At 45.2% G+C, this 13,627-nt stretch overlaps 1 protein-coding gene across 1 annotated transcript in view; it reads left to right on the top strand.

Moving 5' to 3' along the window:
* nt5dc1 (5'-nucleotidase domain containing 1) overlaps positions 1–13,627 on the top strand; it is a 61,486-nt gene that overhangs the window by 32,163 nt on the left and 15,696 nt on the right. The window contains exons 7-8 of the mRNA XM_080490253.1: positions 10,433–10,607; positions 12,123–12,220. Coding sequence (XP_080346379.1) covers positions 10,433–10,607; positions 12,123–12,220 — 273 coding nt within the window. The remainder of the gene's footprint in view (positions 1–10,432; positions 10,608–12,122; positions 12,221–13,627) is intronic.

Here is a 13,627-nt window from a genome sequence, read left to right as displayed (position 1 = left end):
GACTAATCACCCATTATTTTTTTCGATTAGTCGACGAATCGGATAAATTGAATGTAAAACATACAGCTTTTCGCCCCAGCATTAAGCTGCTCTTATATATGCTTGTAGCAACTTGTTTAACTGTATAGCATAAAGTGCAAACAGCTGAGTAAAATAAGGAAAAGGCACTTACCTAAACAACACAAAAATAAATACTTCAGGTTTATTTTTTAGGTTTTTTCTTTCCTTAATTTGTCTTTGGCATCAAACAGCAACGATGAGGTCGGCACCTGGAACTAAACAATTATTAAAGTTTTGGTCTAAAAATATAACAAAAGTGCATTTTGTGCTCAGTGCTCACAATTGTTAACGTTTACTGCTTTATGAGTTAGTAGTGAGTTAGCGCTTTGTTTACGCTAATATTAGCAGCTAACTAGCCACTTAGCTTCCTAAGACGAAGGTCCCTCTTCATCGTTGTCACGAGCCACAACGTGCTTCCTGTTGTGTCAAGGACAGAAAGGCAGACGCGGCAGTGGAAGGTGCTGCAGCAGTTTTGAGAGAAAAACAAAGATAAAAAATTAAACGACGCGTCGACTATTAAATTAGTTGTCGACGATTTTAATAATCTACATAATTGTGACTTGTCGACTAATCGTGGCAGCCCTATTTGTCAGAAGTTGAACATGCGTACAAATAAGTGAGGGAATTAAATAAACCGTTGGAACTGAAACCCAGCCTGTTGCCCACAGGCTATCCGGTGTTTAAATAGCAATAGTGGACTTGAGACGCCTTTGATTTAACACTCTGCACTTTAGGAGATTATAATTGGGCCTTTTGTGCTCACTGGTCTCTTGTATAGCGAACATCTTGGTGTGGTGTAATTGTGGCTCGCCACCATCAAAGGAGGTTATAGCTTCTGGTAAGTCCAGATTTATCTTATATACGCATCTAGTTAGCAGAGAAGCTAATGGTTTGGTAAGTCTACTTTCAGGAATGTTTGTCTTCATTTAGAGATGTGAGAGTGTTTAAGGCTTTGTGTGTTGGCTTGTCTTTTTATAAACCGGTACCGTCTTGACTATTTAAGCACCGAAGCTGAACCCAACGGCGCACGGAGAGACGGTTCAAGGACGGATGTTGTCAAGGTCTTACCATCAAAGACGACATCCGATAAAATTCAGACAGTGTCAGACATCAAGGGTGATGGTGGCGCTGCTGTTTGTCACGTTTACATGTTGAATGTTTAGTTGGGAAATGAGAGACCATGACGGTAGATGCTAACGGAAAATGCTACTTGATGCTAACAAGCGCCTACTTCAAACTCCCGATTCAGTTTGTTTTCATCGTGCAACCTGCACACAGCAAACTTCACATGGCAGCCTAAAGTTCAATAGAGTCGTACAGTGTGACGAGCTGGGAACCAATCAGATCGTCAGGGCCTTTAACATGTCTTGACGTAGCATCATGGTTCTTTCAGGCACAACTGCAATGTGGTTCAAACATATATTTGTAATAATATGTAATAATTCGCTCCTCGGGGGAACTCCACAGGTTACAGCTAACATGTCCAGGTACCAAAACCACCTGCAAGACCAGAAGAAAGACGTTAGCTGCCATTTTTCAATGGAAGTGATTTCTGTTCCTACGTTGTTTGAGTCGGAGTGTTTTGGTTAAGGACGTCACATGGACACCCAGAGCGGAACATTGGATGATACTGATGCTTAAAGACCAGTTTGAAGTGAACGCGAGCTGGATTTATGGCTAGCAGAATAGCATTAGCATCTAAATTTATACCAAACCGGTGAGTTTGGGAAAACATAGATGCTGAAGGCTTCAGAAATCTGGTGTTCTGGGAAGAGATGAAATTTTAAAAAGTTGAATCTAAGGAGAATCCTTTGTTTGGCTCAAGTTGGGATTCTATCATTTCACTGGTCTGGTCCAATGAAACAAACCTCGAAAACTTCCTGTTGCTTTGACTTGATCTGCTGCTGAGTCCGAAGAAGCTTCTTCTTGCAAAAATGTAAAAATGTCACATCCATTAAAAAAATAATCCCATTTTGACGGGTCTTCTGTTGAAGTTTATTGCTTTTGTTTTACCATGTGTGACATTTGAAGGTTTGCCTCCCGTCACTGACCAAAGACGTTAAAACGGCCCGGGTGCACGGTGAGGGACGTGATCCAGCAATTTTGTGGTCACTCTGCTAAAAAAGGAAAGTCCAGAGACGGAGTGGCCCGGCCAGTGTTTTCTCCACGGGGTGCCAACAGGTGGTTGTCTTGGCGAAACACTGAGATTATAGCTTCCCTTTAGAGCCTCTGTGCATGAGTCTCATCCGATGTATACGCAGATTGATGCTTATTATGTGTCATGTGAAAAAGACTGACTGACGTGTGGTGAATCGGCCGCTCCAGCCGTTATCTTCACTGTTGGTCATCTCAGCGTCGGACTCTGCCCCTTCGCCTCTTCTGGCGGGGCTGTTTGTGAAACGCTCTCGTGCTTTGGCCCTAATCTGCAGGACTGTTGATTCCTGTCAGCGGGCTTTGATGTGTGGGCGAGAGATTGGAGCCGTGGACGGACTGTGGGCAGGTCTCCAGCCAGGCCTGCAGCCCCCGGGGCAGTTCCAGCCCTACATTCACAGCGTTCGACTCCACCGCTCGCACATGCTGCTGCTGCAGCGCCTCTGTCTGTGGGACGTCTGATTGAACCACACGGTCGTCTGCTCGCCAGCTCCGGCCTGACAGAGCGGGAGAGATAATGAATGACGGAGCAGCGCTAATCCAAACTGAAGGTCACGTCAAGGCAGCGAGGCCAGAGACAAATGACTCCGGCCGAATGAGCGTGAACATTCAGAGATGGTGCCTGAAATAAAGAGCTGCATGTTTTTGTGGGAGAACCACCGTGGAGCGTGTTGCTGGAACGTTCTGACAATAAGAAGCCTTGTTAGGCTATTTCTATTTGAACAGTGGAATAGTCAGAGGCCATAATTTGTAGCCGTATTCACAAATAAACACCACTTTATTGAGTTTTCGTGCCTCAGTTTGATCCCCAGCATTCAAAGGTTGAAAATAGACAGAAACATTCCTTAACATCAGCTTTCAGTGGAACCACGAACGTACTCCTGTCATTTATGTGCTGAGACTTGTTTTCAGGCATAAGACACCTCAAACACTCGGTGTTTTTACATTCAAAACACAAACACATCCATTTCTGTTCGTCTCCTGGGAGTTTAACAAATGTTGCAGTACCACAGGTAGCTCCAGGGGGGCAGTGTTGAGCTGCGCATAGAACAGACGAAGTAGCATTTCGAGGTGTTTATTGTTGCCAGACCTGTAAAATGTGAATTCCTGGTGACACCATCATAGTAGTATTGACTTCCTTCTGTCTAAAAAAGAACTTTACTCCTCTTCTCGATATTTGGCCAGGAGATGGATTGACGGACAAATGTTCATTCAAACATTAGGTACTTTTGAAGGCAGTGGTGTTTTCTCTTTTTGAAGCGCTCCTGCATAAGTGGAGCATGAAGAGTCCCGGATCACGTGACAGTATCGGCTGCTGTCAATCCAAGTCAATTGTTTTTAACCCCTTGAGGACCGTCCTCCTCGAGGATGGTGTGTTTTTACTCTTCCGGAGCTCCACAGGTTTTAACATTTTCACTCTGCATATTATACCTTATTAGGATTTAGTCACACACTTCCGAGAAAATAGATTGTAGCTTTAGGTCCATGTCAAGCATGAAATGTAGGTGATCTGCTGTCAATAAGCTGCTTCCTCTCATTGTGAAGCAGAATTCACCAGCATTGGATCGTTCACCCACTAACTGGGAAGGTGAGCTGGTTTAGACCCTCCTTTAGTTTTACCCTCCTGATGACGTGTTGTTGCAATAGTACTCCTGTGGTTTATAGACAATAAGCTTTACATTTGTCACAGAGAATCAACTCAAAATAGGCGGTTCTGAAGGGGTTAAACCCCCGAGGGGCAATTAGTTCCAAACATGAGACAACATTTAAAAAGACAGAATAAAATCACTTTATTAAAAGTCATTTTAAAGACTGATCCTGACAGTTTGTATATTTTTTTCCCTGTCTCAGTCCATCAGTTAGCTGCAGGTTCGTGCACCGCGGCCACAAGGTGGCGACAAGGTCCTGGTTCAAACAGCAGCCGGGGCCTTTCTGTGTTTCTGTGTTCTCCCTGTGTGTGTGGGGGTTTCCTCCGGCCTCTCCGGTTTGCTCACACAGTCCTATAAGATGCACCGTGGGTCCCTGAGCAAGACCCTCGGCCCCCCAGCTGCTCTGTGTGGCTGCTACCAGAGGGTCAGTCGCAAATTGGTCCAAGGGATCAATGCAGTCTGACAAAATGCTGGTATGGGTCCTGTTTCCACCATGATTGACTCAAAGTAAAGGGCCGACTGTTGGTTGGTTGGTAGAGCGGTCGTCTCTCAATCGGACCGTTGCTGGAGATCCCAGTGTAGAATGTTTTGGGCTCAACGGCTCAAGCAGTGCAGAAGCTCTATACAAGTAAAATCCATAAAGTAGCATCGACTTTGCTTTTTCATTAAAGTTTAATGTCCAGACGACAACATTGTGAAAACGATCAAGGTTCACAAGGGAATGTCCGAAACTCTGAAATGCCTGTTGGTACAGTGAGGTGTAAATATACATGTCCTCCACGCCGTCTTCTTCTTTATCCTCCTGCCTACAAATCAATGTCAAAAACAGAATTAAAGTAGGTGATTTCTTTTTATTTAACCCACCGGTTTTTTAAGTGAGGATAAATAATTCTATGAAAAAAGACAATTCCAGAAAATAAACGGCAATGGAAAAAGGTTTTTTTGTTGAATAGATATAAAGACAATATGAGCATAAATCTGCTGATTACCAGTCTGTTGATTTGTTAATTGAAACACTTCAATTAGAAGGTTAGAGTTGAGATGAATTAATTAGAGATTTAGTAATGAGGATGAAGATCTTCACTCCGTTTGCAGTTTTGTGTTCATATACGATATTTGAGAGAATCGAACACATTTTGAGAACTACGGTTGATTATTTTACCTGCTGGAGCAGTGAAGTTCAGCCTGAGTTCAGCTGCTCCTGCTGTTCCTCTGCTGAGGATCTATATGGATGAAATGTTCTGCATGCGGATGATGGCGCAGGAAATGTTCACTTTGTTGGAGAAGCGTCATTAAATTCGAACTCTGAATCTTCCGTTGTTATTGCAGATCTACCCACACACGTACCATTTACTGTAACGGCATTGCTCATGTGCACAACTACACGTTTCAGAAAAGCTTTTCCTGTTTGCACCGAGACTGGAAACGTAAACGTCTCATTCAGGAAGGAGTTTTCAAAAATTGCTGTTTTTAGAGCCTCCCGATGTCATTGTCTTATAAACAAACATCCAAAGTGAAAGTGGTGACAAGCGGAGTGAGCGGGCCACAGGGTGAGTATGAGTGTTCCAAACCAGCCGAGCAAGAGAAACGTTGATAAAGTCTAGAACGAGTAGAACGTGGCTGCATGGATGGTGTAATCGGCTCCGCCCATCCCAGCTGACTGGGCGAAGGCAGGATTCACCTGGACAGGTGGCCAGTCTGTCACTGGGCAAACACACGGAGACAAACAACCACGCACACTCGCATTCAGACCTCGGGGCGATTTAGCATCACCTTCTGGCTGTGAGACGAGAGTGCTCGCCACTGCGCCACCTTGTGGTTAGATATTTGGCAGCGCGTATTTATTTATTGGTTTGTATGTGTTTCACCAACTTTTCGCAAAAAAAAAAAAAACTAGTCACCCGAATTGCATGAAATTTTCAGGGATGATTTATCTTCATCCAAGGATGGTCCCATTAAATATTGAGAGCGACTGGGTCAAAGGTCAAAGGTCAAGGTCACGTAAAGGTCATCATAAGGCAGTCAGTTTTAATTTGATTGATGTCAAACCGATTCCAAAACGTTCCGTTTTAATTCCCTATCCTCTGATATGCCACATGGCGCTGTGACGTCTCTACCCTGGTGAGCAGTTGGGGGTCTAAGGTCGGGGGGGGGGGGGGGGGGGTCAGACAGAAATTGTAAAATGTGTGTCCATCAGTGAAAACATGAAGCAGTTCAAACAACCATGACAGACGATGGAAGGAGTGGTGTGGTGGATCAAATAACCTTGTAATTCATTGGTTTCCATGGTGACAACTGCAGCGTTGGCGGTGGTCTGCGCTCTACTGAGTGTCTATTCTAGTGTTAAAGATGAATTATTTCTCCGATGCTCTCCTGTCGTTTCTGTTTCTGTGACATTTCCCTGAGTGGTTAATCTGAGCGTCAGCGTCCGATCAGAGGGGCCGTGGCCGGAGGTCACGTTGTGTTTACGTTCTCACACACATTACTGCGATTACGTGGGATGTTGGTGTGTGACCTTCCTGGCTGAGGGTAATGAGGCAGGACGAGGCCCCCGGGGGCCAGAACAGCCTCCAGAGCTGCTGCTGTTTAACACCAGGTCTAATGATGTGTGGGCCCATTTAAACTTCACAGCCAGACGTTCACAGCTGCAGCAGATCAAAAGTGTGAGTTTTGCTTCCTGATCAGAACTTTGGAACTTTGCTTGTTTGTGTGTGTCGCCCTCTGCTGGATGAACCTCACACTGTCCTCTCTGAAGACTGGAGCTTTTCTTTAAGGTCACTCTCGTGTTTAACCACTAAGGGGCAGCAGATCCAAAGTTTCATCAAGCCTCTTTCAGGACCTGGATGAGCAGTTTGAACTCACTTGATATGCATCTTCGACTCATGCACAAGATGTGAAGCACTTTTATAACAAAAACGCTCCTGCTGCTGAGCTTTTTGTTTGTACTTTATTCTTCTGACACAAAATCAAACCATGACGTTTTCAGAAATGTTGAAACGTAGAACTCATTTAGTCAGACGGGTGTGCAACATGTGGCTCCTCTGTCATGGTTTTATAAAGCTTTAACAAAAACTGTCAGTCAGTTGGTGGCAGTGGAGTCCTGGAGGTTAGAGAGGCGGATTTTGGATCAGAAGGTTTGATTCCCACACTGTGTCGCTGAGCCCTTCACCCCCATCAGCTCCCCGGAGCGCCGGAATGCGGAGGCTCATCTTTGAAAGGGAATCTCATCACCTGCACTCATCCTCCCTCTTCCTATGTCACCTGTTGAGAAGAAAACCTGGGTTGAATCCAAATAAGGAAAAGTGTCAGAGGAAACTTGACACTCATCAGCCTGCTGCTTCAGCTGGAGCTCTGAGACGCTCGCAGGAAGGTGAAAACAACCAAGGCTCCGTTTAAACGACGACGTTTCAACACCTTGACCGTTAAAGAAAAGTTTTGCTGCAGCAGACACATTGACAACGATGTAGTTATCCTGCCAGGCCACAAGGGGGCACTATTGAAACCACACAGACAGCAGAGAACGATACACATTAAACGTAAGACTCACTGGAGAGAACCAACATCCGTAAGGACAGACGTTGAATTGGATGCTGTTAGAGGAGAATCTAAACTATGAAACTACCAACATGGACGATAAATCTAGAACAGTCATTCTTAACCATTGGGCCCACGCTTGGGCCGCGAGCGCCACCTGGAGGTCCGCAAAAAACTTTCTGTTATGCACCTGTGGGCCGCAGGACCGCTTAGGTTATCAAATGACCAGAGATATTACTGTCTGTTATCCATCAGACGCTCAGTTACAGTACCGCGTCCCACCACTGGTGGCGGTAATGCAACAGTGTGTTGTTTGACAAGCTCCGATAAGCAGAAGAAGACACTAGTAAGCGGAGCCCTTAAGCCTGTAGTGAAAGTTTATGAAAGAAAGGGATGGAGAAGTATTTTATAAGAAAAAATGAAGATGAAAGTGGTGGCAAAACCCCCAGAAAGGCAAACATTTGCAATTTTTCAAGAGAAAATAAAATAAATGGGCTGCAGATGCAGAAAAGGTCTGTCGTATCACCGACCAGCAATTCTAAATATGCGTTGAAAGCCAGCGGCCTCGTAGCCAGACATGTGGCACAAAGTAAGAGAGCGCTCACCATAGCGGAGGAATTGGTTCTGCCTGCCGCTCTGGATATGTAGCATCAGCTTCTAGAAAGAAGTAAAAGTCGCCCGTTTTTCTCTTTGCGACTTGACGAGTCCACTGATGTCGCCAATGCTGCTGGTTTTTGTTCGCTGTCGCTGGGACAGTGGTTTGCACCAAGACATACTGTTTTCCCCCATTCCTCCCAGACTGGATCTGATCAGCGTCTGAGAAGCAGGCCCAAGCGTCTCATCAAGAGACGTTCAGAAAAAGAGAGTTGTAGCTTTTTAAAAAACGGGATTGTTGTGACTGTTGTTATTGTTTGTCACAGATATTAAAAGCGAGTTCTGCTTCTGCGAGGCAAAAAGGAAGCGGCTGTCAAACTAATTTCCAGATTATAAAGCTATATTTTCATTTGCACTTTATTTCAATTTCATTTACACTTTATTTATTTATTGGATTATTTATTTATGAAACTTTTATAGTTTTGAATGTATTTATTATTTTATCACCACATGATTTTATTATTCAAATTTCCTATTTTTCTCACCAATTTCTTTGAGAGTATTAAAATCTAAAGTTATTTTTGTGTCAATAAGCCTGACTTCAGCCTTGTTTCATGAATTGTTAGCCTGTTCGACATTTTTGTTGAATGTAGAGGTTTACATACGTACACATGACAAATAAAAGTCTTTGTGATGATCACATTGTATAATGACATTTATGTCACAAGCTTTTAGCTTTGATTTAGTTATTGAACACGAATCAAACCAAGAGTGAGTTCAATTATTATACTAATACAATAGTATATTGTATTAATTAATTATATATGTTAATATTTGAATGGGCCCTGGGCCACTTTGTACTGGGGAATCTGGGCCCCGAGGTCAAAAAGGTTAAGAACCCCTGGTGTAAACTTCTTCACCTGCTAAAATAGATTGAGCTTTTTTTTTATTGGGGGGGGGGGGGCAGATATTTTGTGATTGTGTTGAATATTTTTCAGGAAAAACTGAACCACGTGAATACTGTTGTGTAGCTCATTATGCTGATTGGGTGAAGTTTAAAGCAGAAGTTGACTTTTGTTCATTAATTAGTCCTGAGTGCTGGAGGAAACACACACACACACACACACACACACACACACACACACACACACACACACACACACACACACACACACACACACACACACACACACCCACACACACACGGAGAGAACATGCAAACTCTACACAGAAACATCTATTAATCTGCAAACAAGCTTTGTTTATTCCAACGTATTTCAAGACTTAAATCCACTGAATCTTCTTCAGCAGCTCCTAGAAAAGCTGCAGCGACTCTTCAGTCTGCAAGCGTTTAGTTCGCCGTGGAGAAAAATGAAAGCATGTGTCCTTTGACGACCGGCCTCCAAACAAATGCAGCTTTTAGTGTTTTTTTCTGGGACTCAGAGAAAGGGAATCGCTTGCTGCTTATTTCCGCTCATCCTGCGTCACTTTTGACATTTCTTAATGCTGGAGAGGTCTTCTTCTGGGCTTATTTTCAATCGTCTATATCTCCTCATTCGGCACAAACAATCAGTGTTTGCTCACGCTGCATTGACTGCGGTGGAAGATGTTGCTCTGGTAATGAGTAGACCTTTAGGAGGGGTATTTAAAGGATTACAGTGGAGGGCAGTTTACGCTCTGGTGTCGCCTTGATGCTTGTTTTAAAACATTCATCATTAACAAGCAGGCAACACAAATACCACCACACAATATGAGTTTGAACATCATAAAATAGAACGTGAGCTCATAGTTTAAAACCCACCAGAGGCCTTGTGCAGATCTGACTTTTAAACCCTTTTGGGCTCAAACAACAACAACTGAACTTGTTAAAAGACCTTAGTTTGCCTTCAGAGAATGTCAGAAATGACCAAAATAGCAATAAATGGCTCAAACTGCAAAACGGGTAAAGTAGCAAAAATTAATAAATAAACAAATCTACAACCGATAAACTGGCTGTGGCCAGGATTATATTAGTAAATCTAGATTTAAAAGAGCAAAATTGAAGTGTTAAAGAGAACTTTGTTCGTATCCAGCTGAAATAAGAAGTGATGAAAGATTGTAATCTGAATGGATTTCACTCAAACAGAAGATAAATGTAAAAGTGATTTATACAATTTATAACCTCGTGCAACTTGAACAATTCATATTTACCCTCGACGTCAATTAGCATTGAGTAGCATCAGATACCATTAGGTACCATCAGGTACCATCAGATACCATCAGGTACCATCAGATACCATCAGGTAGTATCGGATACCATCAGGTACCATCAGATACCATCGGGTACCATCAGGTAGCATTGTGTACCATCAGGTAGTATCGGATACCATCAGGTACCATCAGGTTCCATTGGGTACCATCAGGAACCATGGGTTGTGCTGACTCCTCCCTCTGTCTCTGTGCAGACGATACGGGGACGTACTTCCCGAGCGTGAAAGAGAACCCGGGCCAGTACCTCCAGCCGTGCTCCGACTCGGTGAAGACCTGGCTGCGCAGCATGAAGAACGCTGGGAAGGTTCTGCTGCTCATCACCAGCTCTCACAGCGACTACTGCAGGCTCATCTGTGAACACATCCTGGGGTAAGACCGACCCGCACCTGAACCAGTCAGTACTTATCGCTTAGTCAGACAACAAACATCATCCGAGTTTAACTAGACCCACACACTTAGAAACACACATACACACACATACATCCCTCTTAAGCCCAGTTTCCACCGCACAAAATGTGATGGGACGGATCGGTACGGTACGGAACAGTACAGCAAAGCTACCCAGACCCAAATGTGTTACGTGTTTCCACCGCAGAGAGTAGGTTAAAATGTAGGCGGGGTTGAGAGCTCTCCAGATCTGTGACGTCACAACAGTAATCTCAGCCGGGGGAGGGGCCGAGCTGGACCCTATCAATCCTCTGTTGTTGTTGTTTACATCTTCCGCTTTGCACTAGTTGTTAACTTTTATTCTTTGCAGCCACAGAGCGGCGCCTCCGAGCTCCGATCCCAGTTCGGTTGCGGTCGTAGTGCCTGACCCCGAGTCCTGGTCTCTGTCCCTGTGTTGCCTCTGCTCTTTCAGGACCAACGTGAAGGTTGTGGCAACAAATAAACCAAAAAAAAAAAAAACAACCAGTGCAAAGCTGAATATGTTAACAACAGAGGATTCATACAGCCGACATAATAGAATATTGAGGGCGGGTCTTAAATCTCTGACCAATCAGCAGACGGCTCCTCAAAACCAGACCATCATGACTATTTCTCAGGCCAGTCATTGTCTTTAGTTCAAATGTAAAATCCTGTCATTTTGAATTTGCAGGGTGTAGAAACATCTTGTCATCATGTGTACTGTGCAGCCCGAGTTTCTGGGATATTGAATGGATTTCATTCAAACCCTCCTAAACAAACATGCAGAGACTGAGTGTAGATGAGGTTTTGTTCAGATTCTCATCACAAATCAAAGTGAACAAACCAAATGAGGTTTGTTAGAGCAGTTGGCGGTGGGTGGATGAAGCTTCCAGCTCAGACTGATGCAGCGTCTCTGTACAGAACAAACATCTGCAGTCCTTTCATCCATCAACCTGATGGTTTACATATTTCCTGCTGCTTCCTGTTTAAAGTCTCCGTTTGCTTCTGACCATATTAGGAAGCTTCGCCTGTTAAGTTACGTTTCCATGGAGACTCTCACCATCACTCCTCTGTTTGAGAATGGACCTCCTCCTCCTCCTCCTCCTCTTCCTCCTACTTCACCTCCTACTGCTGCTCCTCTTCCCCCTCCTCCTCCTCTTCATCCTGCTCAACCTCCTGCTCCTCTTCTGCTCCTCCTCTTCCTCCTCCTCCTCCTCCTCCTCCTCCCCCTGCTCCCCTCCTCCTCCTCCTGCTCCTCCTGCTCCTCCTCCTCCTCCTCCTCCTCCTGCTCCTCCTCCTCTTCCTCCTCCTCCTCCTCCTCCTGCTCCTCCTCCTCTTCCTCCTCCTCCCCCTGCTCCCCTCCTCCTCCTCCTCCTGCTCCTCCTGCTCCTCCTCCTCCTCCTCCTGCTCCTCCTCCTCTTCCTCCTCCTCCTCCTCCTTCTCCTCCTCCTCTGGCTGATAGTTGGTTTCTGTCTACAGGAAGGACTTTGAGGAGCTGTTTGACATCATCATCACAAACGCCCTGAAGCCGGGGTTCTTCTCCTTGGTTCCCCAGCAGAGACCCTTCAGGACGCTCGGTGAGTCTCACACCTCCACTCAGGTCCTCCTGCAGGAGGACCAGCAGGAGGACCTCCACTCAGATCCTCCTGCTGGTCCTGATTCAGCAGCTCCTTCAGCAATCCTCCAACAATCTGCATCTCCTGATGATACTTGATTCCCTCTGGAAAGTTGATTTTCAGAAACACTCACTTGGTGTGAAGAACAGGTTGTTTGGACAGGCAGTGGATTTCTATTATTAAAGACAGTTAGAGCTGCATTTACAATTCATTTCACATGAAACAATCTGCTTCAAGCAGCAGAAAGGTAAAGTCAGCAGAGGAAGGAGAACTGTAGAGGAATCTGTAAGTAACCAGACTGAGGTACTGTGGTTGTACCAGATGAGCTCTGCAGTAACTCTGAAGTCCACTATCAGCTATCTATCAGCTTGATAGATAGATAGATAGATAGATAGATAGATAGATAGCATGTAGACGATGGCGTACTCCACCTTCTCCTGGTACACAAACTGCAGAGGGTGGAGGGCGTGACGGAGGCGTGGCCTCAGTGACATGTGACGTCAGGGCGACCGGTCTGCAGTCGTTCAGCTCTTCAGGTCCTGGTATCTTGGGGACGAGGACGATGCAGGAGGTTTTCCACAGCTGGGGGAAAGCAGATCTTTGAGCTCATTGTGATCATGAGCTGTTATCGTACAGAAACTATGTTCGGACCAGTCCCCTGCAGAGACGATGGCCACCTCAGTCCACTTCCTGTCCCGTTGACGGTATCACCTCTGAGCAGAAACTTCCATGAGACCCTGATGTTAGACGATGCGGTCTTCTCCACAGCACAGACAGGAGACCAGCTGTTGGACGAATGAATCAGTTGAAGTAAAGCGACAGCAGGAGGTTCCATTCAGCTGCACACCGACTGAAGCAGATGGTGGAGACGACTGGAGCCGCTGCAGGTCGCCTCCAGACCTCTGCTCATGAGTGACCCAGCCAAACCCCCCGAGGAGCCGGTGGAGACGCTTCCCTAAATAAAGTGACCTGCCAAAATCCAGGTGTGCAGAGCCTGTGGGCTCTGACGAAGAGTCGGAGTCACTGGAACCATGGAGGTGCCTCTTCATGGGGGCTGGACCAGACTTGTGTTCACACAGGATTTTTATCACCATTGGGATGTTTGAGGTTAACGAGCGCCAGGATTTCACTTGCGTCCAAATTAATTGACCGCCTCAACTTAAAAACAGGAACAGACCCAGCTGCAGGTCACGAGTGACAGGAACTGGACTGTACTGGACTCGGGCGCACCACGTATCATGAACAACAAACATTTATTATCTTCTTCGGTTTCCTGGCTCCAAAACACACACTGTCTTATAACAAAAGACACAGTGCCATCTACTGGTGACACTGAGTAGTGCAGTTTCAACTCAAACACATTGCAGG

The sequence above is a fragment of the Lipophrys pholis genome, assembly GCF_963383615.2.
Source record: "Lipophrys pholis genome assembly, chromosome: 21".
NCBI lineage: Eukaryota > Metazoa > Chordata > Actinopteri > Blenniiformes > Blenniidae > Lipophrys > Lipophrys pholis.
The sequence above is the reverse complement of the archived record's forward strand: the minus strand, read 5'-3'. Positions and strand labels throughout refer to the sequence as shown.